At 40.7% G+C, this 19,986-nt stretch overlaps 1 protein-coding gene across 2 annotated transcripts; it reads right to left on the bottom strand.

The window, feature by feature from the left end:
• Positions 1-484: 484 nt before the first annotated feature.
• Positions 485-19,986, bottom strand: noxa1 (NADPH oxidase activator 1). 2 transcript variants are annotated; one of them, XM_056375414.1, is made up of 16 exons: positions 19,890-19,986; positions 17,991-18,165; positions 17,267-17,349; positions 14,828-14,936; positions 13,814-13,948; positions 12,204-12,311; positions 11,494-11,553; positions 11,369-11,406; positions 11,020-11,158; positions 9,766-9,834; positions 9,337-9,442; positions 7,605-7,708; positions 4,093-4,253; positions 3,576-3,684; positions 1,175-1,298; positions 485-1,051 (listed from the first exon to the last, which is right to left on the bottom strand). In XM_056375414.1, the coding sequence occupies exons 2-16, from the start codon at positions 18,162-18,164 to the stop codon at positions 960-962; spliced, it is 1,611 nt and encodes a 536-aa protein (XP_056231389.1). In that variant the 5' UTR covers position 18,165; positions 19,890-19,986; the 3' UTR covers positions 485-959. The 2 variants fall into 2 exon arrangements, with proteins under 2 accessions (XP_056231389.1, XP_056231390.1); XM_056375415.1 differs by lacking the exon at positions 19,890-19,986 and adding an exon at positions 17,584-17,718 and having other exon boundaries at positions 17,991-18,078.

Genomic DNA, 19,986 nt, shown 5'->3' with positions numbered 1-19,986 from the left:
ACCCATTTTTGATTATAAGCAGGTGTAACCTATATAACCTGCCAAATAAGGGTTGTCTTGTTGCTGGAGTGAGTGTTGATGAGGGACCCAAATTTGGAAATGGCCTGTAAAGGGTTCACATACTTTTTCTTGCCATTGTATAGGAATTCAAAACATACTACCTGCACCAGTCTACCATTCAGGTAGCACCAGGACCACAACCCTGAGGGATGCCAGAGACTCAGTGCCCCCCAGAATGTCCAACAAGCTCAGATTTAGTGTCATGGGAACATGAAGTTCCTCCACTCAGATATTTTAGAGTCATCACTTGTGGCAAAGACATGGGTGTGTTTCTTTGAATAACTGATAACTGCTTCCACTTATTAAGCTCTGCAGTAATGAAGTTCCTGGACAATGTTCAAGTGTACACAGTTTGTCCGTTTGTGACATAAGACTGTAACTTCACAGCTGCTGTGGGTGTTTTACTGTCCTCTCACCAGGATACTCGGTTTTTGTAAATTTATTATTTGCACCTTAACTCTACACAACTAATAATTATTGATAAGGACACACAGGGATTGATAAACACCTTCATTAAGAAAAAATATCAGAATACAATATCAGCCTATATGGCAATGCAGAGCAACCATAACACACTTTAAGTTGCCAGACCAGGATCATTATAACCCTATAGAACAGGCATTACAGGAACATAATGTTGATACCAAACTGGTCAAAAATATTTAATGCAGTATATCACAGATATTTGAATATTTTTGGAATACTGTAGGAATATTATAATGACACTATAAGACATAAAATACAGGAAACCCACAGCAGATTTAATGTAAACATACAGTTCAGTACCATAGACATACTCTGAGCCACTACAGCAAGTGATACCATGTGGGAGAGAAACATTTTTAAGGTTTATTGGAGATGACTGCACAGTAATTCGTCAGCTTTTATAACTCAGAGCTCTAGGTAATGTTGGCGTTCTCCCTGTAGGCAAAGCAGCTGGGGAAGATGCCGATGTTTCCTGCACAGTGCCCCTCCAGCCATTCCTCATTAACTAGAAGAGAGTGTAAAAGAGAAACAAAAAAAGAGGAACGGAGGACAAAACCGTGTGAGAACATTTCAGATCAAAGTGCCACTGACAAGCAGTTCAGTGTGAGGTTGACCTGCAGGGTCTCACCTTGACCCAGGATGTCAATGGTGTCTCCTTCACTGAACTCCAAGTCCTCTTGGCCCTGTGCAGTGTAGTCATAGAGCGCCACCATTTGGTAGAGGATGTTACGGTTGGCCAAGGGGTCTTCCATCTGAAGTACAATACAGGGGAGTGAGGGTCAATTTTCATTAGCCTAGCAGCAAAGTAAATAATTACCTGGACAAATCATCAGTTAAATCTATGTGACTTCAGGTATGAGGAAGCAACGTGATGCACTCCTATTAGGTTAGACCAGGTTGGAGTTTCCCAGTCATCAAATTAAATGCTACAGTGGAACAGTTTCTGTCTAATGTCTGTAAACAGCCTGCAGTAGTGCCAACTTAATGTCCCTCTCTGATGAAAATCAGTGTTTAACCATGTTAACATCCATATGATGTTTTTATATAATAAATTTATATAATGAGTGAAATAATCATCAACACCATGACTGAGTGTTTCCACCTTGAACTGCAGTGAACCAATGACAGTCTCATAAAAGCAGATTCAGACAGCCAGGGTTTCATACGTCACAAACCTAAGGAACCAATCCTGTCAACTTGTGGGGACAGTGGGCGGGGCTAAATAAACCTGAAACCTTGTCAGTACAGAGAGCGAGAGCTAGCATTAGCACAACCACTAACCCTGTGTCAGCCACTGCCAGTTACAAGCTAACAAACAACATAAACAAATAAAAGATGCTAACTATGCTAACCGTTCTGATCCGTCTGCTAGTCTCTGATTCTGGTCTCAACAGACCCCTCATCTGAGTCTGGGTCTGACTGACACTCAAACATGTGGCTGAGTCTCTCTGATGTTTCCTCTAACCATCTTGATACTCGCTGCTCTTTCACCTGTCCACCTGGAGCCAGCAGGTGGTGGGCGGGACTCAAGGCCTGATCCAGATGTCTTAGTCAGGAAGTAAGAGTAGATGAGCTTCCTTTTTTTTTTTTTTACCTTTTATGCGTGAAAACAATGTTCAGCAAAATATTCATCATAGCAGAGGATTTCTACAGAGTTTTAAACATGTCTGGTTTCCCAGCTGCTTGGGAGCTGCAGGGAAACAGAGTATCGCTTCCAATTCACTGAGCATCACGGCAAATAAACTCCTTTAATTGCATCTAAAGGAGGCAGAGGAATAACTAAACATAAGACAAACCGAGTATCAGAGAAGGAAACATATTCATCTGGTTACAGTGTTTCCCCTGGAATTATTTTCAGCAGCAGTGCTGTTATGCCAGTGTCCATCAGGATGCAACGAGTCAGAACAGTTTTAAATTAAAAGACCTTAGAATCATTTTAGATAGGATTATTCATGTTTGTCTTTTGTGTCTTAATTTACAGCGTTTGACATTTATGTGTAGAAATGAATATCAATAAATGAAACGGTCTGGTGTCTGCCGCTGAGAGAAGCTCTGTGTGCTGTGTAGTGTCATCCCGCCTCTCACCTTGTTCACTGTGCCGGCACACGACAGGCCGCCAAAACAAAAAATGTGGAACTTTTACAAAGTGTGTGAGACTGATAAAACATAAGCCATAAGCCTAAAAATAACATATTGGCCCACATATCGGTAAATCAGTGCATTTTTCAACTCTATGTCAGTCTGGTCTTAAAACGTAGCGACATAGATTACATCCTGCCTGTGAGCATTTTATTTTTCTGGGCTTTTGGTAGAAGAGCTTGAGGGCTCTTCTATAGTGGAATTCGGTGGTGATGGGGCCATTGCTAGGGCTATCCTCCTTCACTTGTCCAACAGTTGGGGAAACAACATATGACTTTTCTTGGTCTTCAGAGGCTGTAGCATTTATTAACCGACACACTGCAGCCCATACTGTACATTTACTGCTAACCTTTTTCTCTGCCCCCCACGCATTCATTCGCTTCACCATCACTTTTCTGCCGCTCACTTGTTACACACTGCCCTGGTCCCTAAAGGAGCTAAGCTACAGTAACGTTACCTTTTATGTAGATGTCCTGTGAAAAATGAGGAGAGGGTCTGGGAGTTAATGACTCAAACCAATTCTGGGATAACGTTGGGTGTTGTGCTCACACAGTGTGCAAGTGAAAATCATTAGTAGCCCGTTGATATTAATGATCATGTGAAATTTTAGCAGCAGCACTTGAATATATGGGAAACAGGGAAACACTGGGTTCTTTAGCTGCTAAATGCTCCTCTGTCCTCAGCAGCTCGTCGGTGCTGGGTTCATCAGAGCAGACAACAGACAACAGGGTTTGATCCACTGTTAGATTTGAACCGGTGCTGCTTTAACAACGGCAGGGGGAAATCTGGCTGGGGGGCAACTGCAAAACCTTCTGACGCACCTCTGCACCTCGCATTTGATGTCAATTTCATGTTCTGATGTGCGTGCTGTTGTGAGTTTAAATGCTCACCTGGCACCATAGGGTGGCTCTGCCGGCCTCAGCCACTTCCTGCATGGTGCGGCCTGGCTCCACCTCCCCACCCAGTGGAATCAGCACCCGGGAGCCATGCTGCTTATGTCTGATGAGAGAGCAGGAAGAGTGAGGGGGAATGGGCATCATGGAGGCAAATGTGGGTTGGCAGAAGATCAAAATAAATGAATATGACTTTATGGTAAAATGACACAGATCAATACAAAGTAAGGCTGTGATGAGTGTTATTTGTCATCGGATCCTGGTTTTATTCTGACTGCTATATAAATGAACTGGTCCCATCATAATGTTTTTGTGTCGCTATGTGTTATTGCTGCTCCTCTCGTGTGTGTGGAGCTGCAGCCTCAGTGTCCTATATCTCATGTTAGGTTTTCTTTGCCAGAGCAGATTTTGGACCCACAGGGTGGAGCGGACAAAGAAAGCATATTTTTAGAAAATGAAGCATCACTTGTTGAAATTCGTGTAGACAGAAGTGGGTTGGCGTGACTGCGGTTACCTGAGGCGCAGCTGAGATGCAGGCTGGCCCAATTTCTGTGCGATTTGTTCCTTCACTTCATGGTACGGAGTGTCCAGAGGGACAGACAGAGCCACAGTGTACGTGTAGTGGACCTTCACCACCACAGAGCCCACGTCTCCTGCCTGAGCTGAGCTGGTGCACTGGGAGCAGAGAGCAGAAACACATTAAAACATCATGTGACTGCTGCTACACCATTATATTAAAATCTGGATCTGTTCAAGTCAGTATATTTTTACATGGTTATTATGTAGTAATAATAGTACTAGTATTAGTATTGATAGTGCTACTATAATACTGCTGTCCCTACAATTCTGATTAGTATTTGTAATACTAGTACAAATAGGACTTGCAGTGGCAGTAAAAGTAGTTGTTTGAAGTTAGTTCTGATATTTTACAGAGACAGGGTCGGCCCAAATGTTTTAGGGGCTCCGAACAGGACTCCCCATCACAATCCACCCCCTATATAAACCAGCATATTGTAAAGGGAAATCAAGCCAGGTGACCACACACAGGCTACGAGTTTTAGAATTTCACAAATTTCCAATTTAAACTAGAAATAGAATAAATTAAGAAGGAAATTCAAGATTACCACAGTTTCCCAATCGTGTAAATGTAAAAGATTAAAAGAGTGCAAAATGGGCGGCCAAAGGTCCAAACAAGTCACTTTATTTGCTCGTGTTTGGGGTGTTTGTGGGTTATAATGAAAGACCTTCCGGAGGACAACTAACACCTGTCTCTTTTGCATGAAAATGCAAATTAAAATCATATCAAACATTGTGTAAATATAGTGTTGAGTCTTGTGTCGATATTTCAAGTGTAATGCTGACTGCATTTGATAATGTGCGTAGTGTGTGTATGTGGAAGCAGCTGAAGTTTCAGTGCCATGAAACTTCATCAAGCCTCTGCTACATGGCTGTGTTAGTTAAGACAACGTGTCCTACAGAGCTTCAGGATGTGACAGTTTGGGGAGAGGTGCCATCATGGGTGTCCTCTCAGTAGAAGAAGATGTGATGTCCTATAAAGTGCACTTTAAATGTAACAGAGAGTCCTGTTAGATGTTATTGCAGTGGGTTGTGATGGAGGTTCTGTATGGGAAAAGTGATCACTAAAAAATAGTAAAAATTAAAATAAAATAAAAGGAAACGTATGACGGTGAAAGCAGCTGAGACAAAAGCTTGTTAGTGTTTTAGAATGATTACAGATTTGTATGTGATGTAGCTCGTTAGTTTATAGTGGTAGAGCTGCCCTGCTGATAAACGAAGCAGCTTCGTGCTCAGTTTGAAAAACAGCTGGACAGTGAATAAGCTGCAGTTACATTATCACCATCTTCTCCTTAATGGGGACGTCAGACTGAAGGTTCCTTCATTAGAGCTTATACTATCATTTAAATTAATATAATTTTAAGAAGCTTGTGAAACACAGTGTTTCTTAAGGAATAATTTGTGATTGATGATTAGTTACTACAGAGCTGTGATGAGTTTTACTGATGGAAATAAACCAGCAGCATCATCAGAACAGTTGAATAACTTAGACTGAGTTGTTATTTAACATGACGCCTGTATGAAGACGAGTCAGTGTGACACACATACACAAACTTAATATCCTGTATGTACATATCTTACATTTCCATATATGACATTTAAGTAAGTACAAGCCTACATATAAAATGAAATAGTTATAAAAATTAGACATAAAGCCTGTTACAAAATTGGAACAATTTCATATACTGGAATATATGTATATCCCATACAAATATGTTTGTTTATGTAAGTATGTTTATATTGTTGACATATGTTACATATATCCATCCCAAAGCCTGTCAGTATGTGTTGATATTATATACAGTAGGGTCCAAAATCTGAGACACTTTCCCAGAATGGAAAGAGACACGTTTTAAATTAATAAGAAATTAATAAGAAAAACTATAAAGCATATAAATTATAAATGTATGTTGTTTTAATAAACTTAAGCATATGTTTTTACTATGGGCCTTTCATATATGTTAAAAACTTATACGTTTATATATCCAGAGGATGTATATATGTGATAATAATATAAGTGACATATTTGGCAACATCACTCTTGATATAGGGACATATACTGTATGTCATGTATATATTTATGTGTGGGCAGTGACAGCAGGTCTCCTCCTGTGCTTTCGGTTTTAATACTCAGCCAACTGTTGTGTATGTGTGTGCCTTTAGGTTTAGTTGCATTGTGCTGCTTCAGGGCTGAACATGATGATGGTTTTCCACCTTAATCTTCTAAAACCTCAAAGTAAAGCTTCATGCAGCAATTACAGTGTATTGAAAAGAAGCTGACATACATGGGGACTTTAGATTGTTCAGATAGTATTACAATATGCCTGAATACTGTGTAAACCACTACAGGTGAATGTATTAACACTTGTTGATGTTGTTATTCGTGCAGGCGTGCCAGTACAGAGTGAGGGCACCCACTGAGACTGTGTACAGGGCCCAGATGCTTGATCCACCCAAAACCACATGAATTTTTCCCATGTCTTCCACATGTGTTTCCTACATTTCATCACATGTGCTCTACATGGTACCACATGCTGCAACGCGTGGTACCATGTAGAGCACGCAAACTGTCACTGAACATGTCACATATACTGTCATTCACTCATGGAGCACTCCATACTTTTTACATTTTCTATGTTTTATAGATAAATATACACAATTCTCAAAAGTGAATCTTGAAAACAGAATTTGACATTGGTTTGAAATCTGCCTTTGGATGGATGGGCAGATCATATCATGCGCTCATATCAGGCTGCCTCAGTCACAGAATGGCGCCTCCTCCGTTCGTACCACTGACAGATAACTCAATAAGTTGATGTCTTGCTCTTGGTGTCAAATGTTGTGAGTTTGAATCCTGGGTGAAGCTGAGTAAATGTGCTTTATTTATTTAAGTCTCTTTTTCCACGACATCTGCTGGCCCATCCATGACTGCTTACAGTCCTACTTTAGATTTGTGTTTTATTTTTTGTTCTACACACAGGTGCAAATATATATTTCTGTATGCAAGATTTTACACGAGTTCGACAGGAAGTTACATTTTTACATAGGGTGCACATTGGTGACCAAGAGAATGTTCAAAAACCACATGTTTCCCATGTGCCACCACATGTGTTTCACACATTTCACATGTGATTTTAACATGTTTTCAAATGTTGAATTTCACATGTGCAGAAATCACATGATTTTGTTCAGTTTTTGAAATTCTGTATTTAATAAAGTTTCATTCATTCAAAAAAGTTGCCTCTGAAATAATCCAGCTAGCAATGACGTTTTCCTACAAAACATATTTGGTGTTGCAGTTAAGCTTTGTATGGACATGATTTCTAAGAAATGAGGTTGAGGAGGAGACAGCTGAGTTGCATAAGCTGGAAGTGAGAGGAAGAGAACTACCATGTGATTCCACCTTTCAGCTTGCACAAATGAATCTGGCTTTTCAGAGGGGAACACTACCTGGTTGCTGGCTGCGTTGGCTGTGTACTTGGGAGGCTGTGAGGCTGGCAGCGGTGCGTGGGTGGCAGTGGTGTAGGATGGAGGTGGAGTGTCTGAGGTACGGGCTGCAGGGAAATCAGCACAGGTACAGCCTGAGCACACACAATACCAGTCTAATGGAAGGTTAGGCAGGTACATTTTGTGTTTCGGAGTGTGTTATTACATATACTCTCGTAAGAATTATCAATAAAAACAATTCCATGTGTGTATGTACAATAATTCTTCATAATTTTCCCTCAAAATCAGCCACAGTACAACCTTTGAATGAAGTGGTTTTAATCATCTGGATAATCTGTCAGACTTATTTTTAGTGATGCTATTGTCTTCCCAGATCTCAGCATTTAACTCTGTGAGTACAGTTCAGTTCTACAACAATGAAACCCAGGATGTGATCAACATGAATTCTCTTGTAAATCGACTTGGATAAAAGCATGTGCCAAATTAGTAAATGTAAGGGGGCCCTGGTGGCTCACCTGGTGGAGCACGTACCATAAAGGCTTAGTCCTAACTGTAGGGGCCTGGGTTTGAGTCCAACCTGTGGCCCTTTGCTGCATGTCACCCCCCCATCCCCACCACCTTCCTGTCTCTCTCTCTCTCAGTGGCTAGAATAAAGGCAAAAAATGGGTAATTATAATCAAAATCATTTATCCCATTTGATTGTGATTGTGCAAAGTAAAAATTCAATGGCAATCTTCCTCAATAAGATTATGAATATCCTCTGGAAACCAATTAAAGCCATAAAGTAATGCTTTATGTTACAGGGCTTTAATTTCCTGGGAGTTCTCCTAGAAAGAACTAATAATTTAATAATTATCAGAAAATGAGACTGTGGTCAATCACTATACTACACATTAGTTCCTTTTAAATTACTTGAGGTGTTATGAAGGGCAGCGGTTCTCAGATTGCACCCTGTCATCATGATGTTTTTTTTCACAGCATTTCTTTTGATGCATTTCTCTGAGTTCAATTTACAGTGACAAATCTTTCCATTCCTGCTCCGACAATCACAAGTTATATAACGGTAACTGCAGTGTCCATTTATTGTATCATTTTCATATGTTTTACAACATGCACTGTGTGTTTTGTATGGTGAAACTTAATCAAAAATATGCAATAAAAAAGGAAATAAAGAGATTCTGTGGTACCCTTCCAGGACGTAGCCACACCCATTACAGTATCTACTGTTAAAGCCACTGACCCAGAGGCTGGTAGTCAGTGCACAGCATATCAGCTGATCACGTCAAAAGGTCTGTTTGTCAACAGATGAGCAAACGATTCAACGTGAACTCAGAATAGTTCAATCGATTAGAATGGAAAAAGGAAAGACATTTTTTTTCAGGAAACTTCCACCATAGAATAAAGCTTTACCAAATGTAATGAGGATCTATGCTGGGGAGTCTGCTGGCTGAATGGATATGTAAGATAACATCAATGTACACAGTTCAATTTCCAATGGGGGTCAGATCACATCACTCTCTCTCTCTAGACTGCAAATTATCAGATAAAGGCAAAATGCCAAAAAATGATCTAAAAAAAAAAACACACTTACACAATTAGTTACTCTCTGTCTTTGGAAAAAATATTGGTAATAAGCAAATAGCAGTAGATCAGATTAGGAGAGAAGGTGGAGAGGCCTTCCTCTCCTGAGGCAAGAGGACTTTAGAGTAAGAGTAGAGTAAGGATTGATCTTTACCCCCAGGTAGATCTTTACCCCCAGGTGGAGCTGCAGGGCTGGGCCCGGCCCGAGGACGAGTGGGTGGCTTGAGTCCTGGTGGGAGAGGAATACCACTGGGACATCTCTGTGGGAGAAAACAAGACAGGAAGGTCAGTGAAAGAGCAATTCATGTTTTTTTCCAACAGTGAAAAAAAAGAATGAATTGTTCTCCCAGCAGGAAGCTTGTATCTGTTGTTGACAGGTGTAGAGTAATGTTGGGCTGAGGGGCTTTAACATTTATTTAGAACATTTTCATGTATTTTCTCTGTTTTGTCTTCTTCCTGGTCACATGAGTGAAGCAGAGGTGTCAACACTAAAGCATTATAATGAAGATCGTTCCGTGTTTCCTCTCAACACAAGCCTGAAACATGTTGCTGAAGTGTCTCATCACATGGACCAATACATTACATTGTCCTTTTTGCCTTTGGACGTCTTCACATCTGCAGGATCAAGCAGGGACATTGGCAGAAGTCCTCTCTGAAAAATAAAGGACTGAAAATCAGACAGTGACAGTGAAATACACTGTTCTGAAAAACACATCTTTGTCAGCAGCCCCCAGGGTCGAAGTCATCATGTGTTTAAAAACCTGAGATGGAATAAATTCAAACAAATGCACAAGGTGTTTTCAAAGATGAAATATTTGTACATGTGAAGCAAATAACTGTTTTTGTTTTGTTTTGTTTTGTTTTGTCTGTCTGTCTGTCTGTCTGTCTGTCTGTCTGTCTGTCTGTCTGTCTGTTTGACTGTCTGACTGTCTGTCTGTCTGTCTGTCTCTCTCTCTCTCTCTCTCTCTCTCTCTCTCTCTCTCTCTCTCTCTCTCTTGGCAGGTGTTGTGCTGAGGACCCAAGGAAGTGCAGTGATGACTGTGAAGGTTTTTTTGGATGACATCGGCAGACAGAAATTTCTCCATCTTTATTATAACTGCACTTTCTGTTACCGTGGTAACCATGCTCAATTCATGCTCAATTAAAAGTCACGCTGCAGCTTGACGGACGCTGCACTAGTCACCTTGTAGCTTGGCTGTCAATGGCTTCTATTGACAATCTCACAAAACAACTGTTTGATGCTGAACTCAAAGCTTCTTTAGACTGGTAATAAAACACAGTGTGTAGAATCAGGACTCTCTCTATAATGGTGTAATATAGTGTTCATCATAGTTCATCATCGTTTTAGCAGTGAGTTTAAAAGAAAATATACAACAACGTGCTGAGGTGCTTTACCGTTGAGTCTCCATCAACAGAGCACTCAAAAAAAAGCACTCTGTCTGTTTAGACTAGACCTGCAGCCTCAAGCAGCAGACAGACAAAGTGATATAGTAGCTGGTGAACATAGTGGAGTAGTAGTCTCCAAAGAGACACATATTTTTCTCATGAGTTGATGGAGAGAAAATCAGAGATAAAAGGAGACTACATACAAACATGTCTCCAAATCAGCGATAATGTTGCTCTGTATCTGCTGGATGTTCACTCTATAAAAGTCATAGTGTGTGTTTCAGTTTCTGCTGCCCCCTGCTGGCCAAAACATTCAATGAATGCAGCTTTAAAATCTCTTAGTCTTATGTCATTGTTTCTGAGGTGTTTTAAAGCTTGAGGTGAGAAACAAGACACAACACTGAAATGTCAGTCGATAAGATTTAAACATGGCTTCTCTCTCTCTCCTCACCTGTCCATCATATATGACAGCTGCCATCCCGTTCCTATCCTCCTCACCGAATAAAAACACCGTAGCCCCTCCCGGCACAGTCAGCTGTCCTGGGCTCCGAGCCATGTAAGGGACCCGCATGCGCATGTATCGAGAATCCCTGACAGGCAGTGAGAAGACAGAATCAGTCACACATCACAGCCATTCTTTAGTATAGTGTGTGTGTGTGTGTGTGTGTGTGTGTTGTGTGTGTGTGTGTGTGTGTGTGTGTGTGTGTGTAGTATAATGTGCAATAGTAGCATTACCCTGACACAGTAATGTCACAAGCTCAGGGTCATAATATTTCTGTGTGACTGGTGATAATACTCACTGAGCTCCATCCACCTTGGGCTCATAGAAACCAGGTTGCTGTGAAGAAGAGAGAAAGACACTCATCAGACAGTCAGCAAAGGGCGAGACTGACAACAACATCAGATCATCTCTCATCTTTATTACCTGCAGCCTCAGAGGTTCAAAGCCTCCAAAATCATCATTGGGAATCATGGAGGAAATCACCTGCAAGTAGAACATCATATGTTAGTGAATTTGGCTGCCCAGTTTAAATGACCCAAGCATTGTGTTGGATGTAACCAAATGATCTGGGTGCAGTTTCTAAATGAAAAAAGGAGTTTCAGTCAGAAAGTTGGAATGAAATAGTTTTCTTGGCTTTTCAAAAAGTGCCTGAAGTTAGTCATTGGCACACAGTGAAATGTGCCAAAACCTGGGGGAGCAGTCAGCACACAAGTTAAATGATGTTTGGCCCATCACTAGATCCTGCAGTGGGTTCCAGGCTCTAATGTGCGGTGGCCCTGAGAGCTCTTGTTCTTCAATGCTTCATGACTTTTGAAGTGCCCATGGATATATTATAATGCAATTTTATTTTTTTTTAAATATATGTATAAATATACAATAAACAAAATAAATGAGGATTTAAAACTAAATTTTAGCAAGTGGAGCCTTTGGAAACAGCTTGCTACTGACCAAGCTTCTTCTACCACAACTTTCAAACCTGCTTCATACTGGGTATAAACATAAACAACAGAGGGGAAATTCTAATCTGAAGTCTGCTACTATTAGTTTTCTAAAGGTGACAAGAACAAGCTGAAATAAGTCAAGAATCTTACCATACACCCATGACACCACATTCATCATTTGGATACTCTTACCTTTGGTTTGCCCAAGAAGTCTCTTTGCTGCAGCTGCTCCACATCCTGCCTCCTGGGACGAAACACCACCCCCTCAGGCACCAGCAGAGGAGCCAGGACCTCCTTTCTCTGTTTTACAATCAGGGTCAAATGTTTCTTTTAATTCAAATGACAGTGATCGTATGTGCATGTACTGACCTGAGCAGTCTGTATTTGTTTTGTGAAGCAGTTGTTCAACAGTTTTATTAGTAGAACCATAGCCTCACCTTTTGTGAGGAACCACCAAACACACCTGAAATTAACAAACATGTCACTTAAAGTCACGATGAAAGGGCTTCTTTAATTCCTGTGATGTTATCCATGTTGAAACAGGTTAGTGGGTGGGATCTAGTACAGTGAGATATCACTCTAAAGTGGGCCGGGGCTGCAGGAGCAAAGCAATGCCCCAACCTCATTTCCTCCGACCCCCAGCTGCCGAGACTGTGCTCGTACTGGGCAGCTTCCAGATGTGAAGGTGTGTAAAGGTGTGAGTACGGTCAAGGTGTTCCTGCCCAGGTGAGCTGGGCTATCAGTCAAACTGACACAGTGACACGGGGGGGGGGGGGCTTTTTTGGCTGGATTTTGATGTTCTTGTGCAGGATGCGGTCACCCTGAATGGGCTGTACTACAAAAGCGGATCAGTACCGTTATGTAGTGGATGGACATGTTTTCCACTCTAGTACATGTCACTTTGCAAGCACTGCTTATACACCGCTCACAAACAGTGCTGTGACGTTCACGTGCTACTTTGCCCCAGTATTTCTGGGTCTGGACCTCTAAATGTGTGATTCCTTAAATGTTTTTATTTTATGTTAAAATGAGCAAATGTTGCTACATTTATTATGTTATGGGTCAAAACTGACCATATAGTCAGTTTCCAAAACAGACAACCGCACAGCAAGATTATCAACAACTGTCTCCAGCAAAGTGTGTGTGTGTGTGTGTGTGTGTGTGTGTGTGTGTGTGTGTGTGTGTGAGTGAGTGAAAGAAAGGGGGTGTGTGGGATCATATTTTCTGCATGTCACTCTACAATTGAATTCAAGTCAATACACTTTCTTGACATGAGACATAAGCACAGAGGGCCTATACTGAAACCTGTCAGTCTTTTTATTTTCCTAAACAGCATTATTATGTGCCTGCTGTGCTCAGTCGAGAGGTCAGACACCAGAGATTCTGTAGTCGGCACCGACACCATTGAATTTCCATGATTCTCAATAACAAATTCTAGGTAGTCATCAACTGTCCTAATTGTACAAGTCCTCCTCAACAGGAAGTGCTACCACCACGTTTACTCTACCTGCTGTTTGATTATCAGCTGATTGCATCGGACCAACCTGCTGCTGTACTCAGCTGAAATGTGATTTCCTGCTGTTGCCCTGACGTCATAAGCTGCACAAAGCTTGACCGAATTGAGCACAGGCAACGATTAACTGTTTTCCAGGAAGCTAAAGTTTCCATTTGATAGTTCATCTTTAAAGAGGTGAGGACAGAGCAAACCTTTTTTCATAAAGTATGGCAACATATATAACAAAAACAGTGCAAGTGTCACTGCAAGTGTCAGTGCAGTCTGTTGGGAAAGGTGTGACACTCACCACGACACTGTCCAGAGCCACCTCTATGTTTCCCCCTCGACCTCCTCCTCTCTCCTGAGACGCTGACATCAGGACCTCCCTGGCCCGCTCCCACTCGCCCATCCGACAGTACACAGCTGCTGCGTTATACAAAGCCTGGGGGACACATCACAATTGTACCATGCCATTAAAAGGGGGACCAAGCAGCAAAGGTGCATAGGCCCCATTGTGTTTCTATCTTTTCTTCTTCATCATCTTCCTCTTCTTCTTATGCCACTGGAGTCTATGGCAACCCCTAGAACCGTATTGTAAAAAGTTTTGAAATTTGCCACACTGGTTGAGGACACTCCTGTGATGTTATTCACCACGTTTATTGTCTTTAGCGCCACCAACAGGTCAAATTTGGAGTTGCGATCACGCATGTAACTTTTGAATCGTGTATCATCTGATTTTTTTAAATCAGCCAATCATATGTTGCAGCAAAGCCACCAAACAGGAAGTGAGATCATATCTCAGCAATGCTTTTATGGATAGATAGATAGATAGATAGATAGATAGATAGATAGATAGATAGATAGATAGATAGATAGATAGATAGATAGATAGATAGATAGATAGATAGATAGATAGATAGATAGATAGATAGATAGATAGATAGATAGATAGATAGATAGTAGTCCCACACTGGGGAAATTTGCATGGTGCATGAACATGAACAAACATGGTACCTCCTCTAAGCCACAGACTGTTACTGACCAGGTGCAAGCACAGGTGCAAGTCTTATCTGTACTGTGAGAAATATGTGATGCTATGTAACTTCTTCCTCAGCGTCCATCACTGAAGCTTTGTTAGCTCCCAGGAGTGTGTGGCGTTTGAACAAACCATGGAGGTGATGACACAGCACAGTTCTCTCTGCTTTCACTCCTCACTACTGACAGAGGAAGAATGGCGCAGACTGGCGTTTCCATGTGTGAATACAAGTGTGTGGTGCTGTGTGTGTGTGTGTGTGTGTGTGTGTGTGTGTGTGTGTCTGACCTGCCAGCTGTAGAGCTTGAATCGCAGGCCCAGCTGTTTGTAGTCAATGACCATGTTTCCTCTTAAATACTTCTGTGCCCAGATACAGTCGGACAGAGCCTCCTCCAACCTGGACAAACAGTGGTGGATGACAAACAGCTCCTTCTGTAAAAGCTTTATACAAAAACCCACACATTGTGGTTTTAAAGGTTTTATGGGTCAGAATATTTCTTAATTGGGCCCAGTACCTTTGTGGAGTCTCTGCAGGTTGCCTGGCAACCTCACAGTGATAAAAAGTCTCAGGAAGGTGCCTGTGCCTGGCCAAAAAAATAGTCCAGCACGTAACCTCCCATAAAACCACATTGTATGAATTACACAAACAAGATCTCACCGCTTTAGAAGTGCTGATAGGACAGAGCCAGGTTAGCTGTTTCCCCCTGTTTCCAGTCTTTATGCTCAGCTAAGATAACATATATACATAGACGCCGCATTGACCGCCCTGTAACCAAATTGGAATAAACGTAGGAGCTGCATTTTTTATGGATAAAAAGTCCAACATTTATATTTCTCAACTGATTTCAATTAGTTGTTTTTTTTTTTTTTTAATATCTGAGGGTTCATGATTATTTGCAGTAAAAATAAAAGTTTTGTCTCCAGTTATTTCATCAGTGAAAGAATGAGATACAACTTTACGATCCCAGAGGGAACTCAGGTGTTAAAGCAGGATAACATTTACGTGATAGGTTATGGTAGAAATACAGTTCACATATAGTACAGTATAATATGGAATATAAGTGTAATGTATAGTATAAAGTAAGATTTAGTGGTAGTAACATTATAATACAGCAGTACATCATATTATCATTATTAATAGCCTAAATACAATGAGGTGTAACATGAATATATTATGTTATAGTAGCAGCACAATATTAGATTAGTAATAGAAAATAGTAAATGTAGTATAAATAAATAGTACTTTAGTACATACAATAATGTGAGTTTTAAGTATTCCTTATGACAATGAATTCTTTTCCACCACATAAGTATTAAGTTCATGTAAACCTAAGGTTGATACACACTCCTCCTTATAGAAAACAGTGATTACAGCCTAAACTATCACGATTCTAAGTAACTGGAAAGAAAATTTTTATTTTCACAACACATAGATCATAAACCCTTGAATGTAAAAACAACTCATTGAGATCAGTTGAGAGATATAAACATTGTAAAACTTTTCATCCAGAAAAACGGCAGCTCCTCCGTTTATTCCTGTTTGTTCACACAGCAGTCTCGATCGGTTCAATATGGCGGCGATGTTGACGTATCGCAGTGACGGGCTGAAGCGACCAATGCAGCATCTATGTGTATGGTATACCCTATTCACAGTTACTACTTCTTCACCCTCTCAGGCTGGACGCTACAGTGACTCACTATCTACTCTTGAGGTACAAAGTGGTACGACACAGGGACAGGCCTGGGCCACCTGGTTAGCGTGCTAAGCAGATATCTCTGCAACACAGTACATGGACATTTTTGACGTCACTTGAAAACTTTAATTTCTCCACATTCTGTTGATAATCGCAGATGATTTTTGAATGTTTGAAACTAAAATATTTACATATTGCCCCTTTAAGTCATCCAAATTTTTTCAGTAATCCCTCTTCTCTGCCATCCTGTCAATCAAACCTTCTTTCCTTATATAGCCAATAGGTTTAAATATAAGACTGACCCATCACTCGCTACTTTCAACAGGAATTACATTAAGGAAGCAAACACTGCCTTTTACATGACCTGTAGAGCAAAACTCTGCACAGCAACAGCAGCCATCGTGGCAGTAACAGGATGACAGCACGCTAAGTCCGTTGTTTTAAAGTGACTCTAAAACAAAGTGTCCCAGTTCTTCCAAATGTTACATTGTCTGTCTCATAGTATCTGTGCATTGTGGTGTAAACTTTAAGTCAGTATTTATATATGTCTTCCTTTAAACTTGAAAATCACTGAGGGTAAAGCCCTCACAATAACAGAAGTTCAAAGGTCAGAGATTAAGAATATGAAATGACCAACGACTTCATTTTTAAAGTGCTTTGTAGTGAGTTCAGCTGGGTGTTGGAAAGAAGCCAAAAGTGTGAACCCGAGGGACGTGGAGTGTGAGCCAGTCATTAGTCCTGGTCTAATGTGGTCCAGTGGACCAGACTAACATGGAAGTAATGTATGACGGCAGTTTTTCAATAAGAGCTTTGTAAATAAACAAATACACAGGCAAATCACGCCTTTCTGAGAGAGAGGAACCTTCCCTTTTATACAGGATGCAGTGATGAGTGTTATAAGCATCAGCAGTAATGAAGGCAGAGTGGTCGACGGCATCAAGGGGTTTTAGAATTGCAGCTGAAGCGTGTCTGTACAAGATGTCAGCATAATCTAAAACTGATAAAACATTTGGGACAGGGCGATGGCTCCTACCTGTCGATCTGCATCATCACTGCTGCTCTCTGGAAGAAGCCAACAGCAAGACGTTCATCCCTGGCAATGGTGAGGTCTAAAGCCTGAGGAAGAAGACAAGACATCACATTTTCCAACATCACATGGAAACAAACGACTGACTATAACTGAAGAGAGAAAACTTTTCAATTAAAATCCAGTGTCGATTTATTTGGGATCCAGTATCAACCCATGGTAACCAGTAATGGTGCTGATGCCCATTGTGTGTGTGTGCGTGTGTGTGTGTGTGTGTGTGTGTGTGTGTGTGTGTTTGTAAGCCATTAATAAGAACAACTTACCACCTTCAGGGTTGACAGGTTAGTGTTCTATCTCTTTGTCTTTTTAGCTCTTTCATTCATCAGACAGACGGCTGTCACTCACTGTTTCACCACAGCTCCTCTTATAATAATCAGTGAAGTGTGCAGATGTAAATCCTTGTAAGAGAAATTTTATAAAGTTCAATTTTAGTGCAGATGCTCTGCAGTTGTTTTCCCCAGGAGGTCAAATAGTCTGTCAAAGGGGTCATCTGAATACACTTAAGTGGTATAACAAGTAAATCATTGGTAAAATATTTATTAAACATTTATGAACTTATAAACCCTTATTGGACAATGTATTGGCTGTCATGAAAGTGATAATGTAATAATAGTTTTGACAGGGATTTCAGGTTCATCCCCATCATCACATCATCAGTCCACACACAGACCTTGAGGGCCAGGTCCAGCTCTCCCAGAGCCAGGTGAGCTGAGGCGGTGTTGAACAGAGTGCGAGACGTCGGTTCACTGATCTGCCCCAGTTTGTTCAGAGCTCCTTGCCAGTCCCTGGCATCCACGGCCTGCACCGACTCATCCCACAACTGTAGTAACTCAGTGTACAGCATTCTGGAGAGAGGAGAGCAAAATACTGGATCACAGACAGAAATATACAACAGAGGAGGCTGCTCTTTGTTTTTTTTGTATCCCTCCGCACCGGCGACAGTCAGAGGCAGAGCCGTGTTGTTTTCAGGTTGTCCGTTCATCCCATTCTAGTGGACAGGATATCTCAGTAACGCCTCGACGGAACTTCTTCAAATTTGGCACAAATGTCCACTTGGACTCAAGGATAAACTGATTAGATTTTGGTGGCTAAAGGTCAAAGAACAAGGTCAGTGTGACCTAGCAAACTATTTTTTGCCATAACTCAAGGCTTCACACAGGAATTATGACAAAATTTCTCACAAATGGTTCATATTTTCTCTGACTCTGGATAAACAGGATGTAAGCTGAATCTAGTCTGAGTGGTGGAGGCAGACAACCACAAGGAGGTGATTCTAGTTTAAGAGTAAATTTTGATGATGATGAAAATGATGTTGACAGCAGAGCCTGTTCTTCTGGACCACTAACACTGATATTTTGGTCTTGAATGTGAAAGATTAAAGTAAAAGTGACTTTTACTCTTAATCATAAACTTAAGAATAAGAACTAACACTCTTATGACTTTAAAATGCTCTTGGAATGAGGAGAGCCCAAATGCAGTGGGTTAAATCTTCATACTACACAATACTATAGAGATAATCTAATAATAAGGAGTAATAATAACACAGATACAGAGGTGAACACACAGTTAACCTTCAGACAGGTTTGAGAGAGTGATAATACAACATCTCACTGGACATGATGAATCATGCAAAAATTTGTTGAAGCAAATGTGCCCTTTAGAATTTGGCAGTTTGAGCTCTATCTGCATTTGATGTTTTTCACCAAGAAAACAACTGTGCAAGTCCTGCATTTATAATCTTACTTAAGAGTAAAATATTATATCAAAAGTAACGCAGTGCGCAGCACCGAGTAGTGTTACTTATTATATTATATTTCACTATGTTAATGAATTATTATTACTGATTAATTAGCATGTAAGCAGCATTTTAACATTTTAACCAGTCTTGGTGGAGCTTTAAAAGTTTGTGCATTTAAAAGGGCATCATTTTTTTAAGGTGATTTTTGGATTAAATGTTTAAGTAACTAGTGACAAAAGCTGTTTAACAAATGTAGTTGAGTAAAAGGCACAATGTATGTGTAGTGGTGTCGGAATCAAAAGAACTCAAGTCAAAACCGTACTGTAGTACAGTATTTAAGTAAATGGGATTAGCAACTTTCCTCTGCTGCAGAAAGTTAATAGACCAATAGGCAAAACTAATTTCATGATTTTGCCAGCATCGATATGCATGTAGCTCAATGTCAAAATAAAGTAAGTGAAAGAGGAAAATGAGGTTATACATGAAGTATAAATTCATATTAAACGGTGGAAAAATCCCTCAAACAAAGAAGATAAGAGAGATGAGCAGGAGAGGCAGACAAAGACAAATACATATATTAACTCCTACACCAAACCTGATCTGTTACCTGGTAACTATATATGAAATCAATGGGGAAAAAAAAAGACTAAAAAGCAAAAACAGAGAAACTGCACTGATGTTTATCTGTAACATGCTGCACAATTTTACTGGAATACTTCCTTGTACTTTACCCGCTGCCTGTGTTACTACATGCTGTTCAGCTCAGATCACACAAGCTATTAAGAGTTTATAGGAGAAACTCTATAAATCACCTGCGGTCAGACTGCTTACCTTCTGCTCCTGAATGAGAGACCAGTAAGAGTTCAGTCAGCGTCCAGCTCGGTGCCTGCCGTCCTCCACGCTGTGCCAACAGGGAAGTGCGAGTGAG

The sequence above is a fragment of the Seriola aureovittata genome, chromosome 5, assembly GCF_021018895.1.
Source record: "Seriola aureovittata isolate HTS-2021-v1 ecotype China chromosome 5, ASM2101889v1, whole genome shotgun sequence".
NCBI classification, from domain to species: Eukaryota; Metazoa; Chordata; class Actinopteri; order Carangiformes; family Carangidae; genus Seriola; species Seriola aureovittata.
The sequence above is the reverse complement of the archived record's forward strand: the minus strand, read 5'-3'. Positions and strand labels throughout refer to the sequence as shown.

Bases quoted from the DNA above. Each gene is read 5' to 3' on its own strand.
- noxa1 (XM_056375414.1), bottom strand. From the start codon at position 18,164: ATGCTGTACACTGAGTTACTACAGTTGTGGGATGAGTCGGTGCAGGCC. The intron at 14,937-17,266 runs GTAGGAGCCATC...CTGTTTGTCCAG, and splicing joins GTGATGATGCAGATCGACAG to GTTGGAGGAGGCTCTGTCCG. The intron at 12,312-13,813 runs GTGAGTGTCACA...ATTGTAAAACAG, and splicing joins TGGCTCTGGACAGTGTCGTG to AGAAAGGAGGTCCTGGCTCC.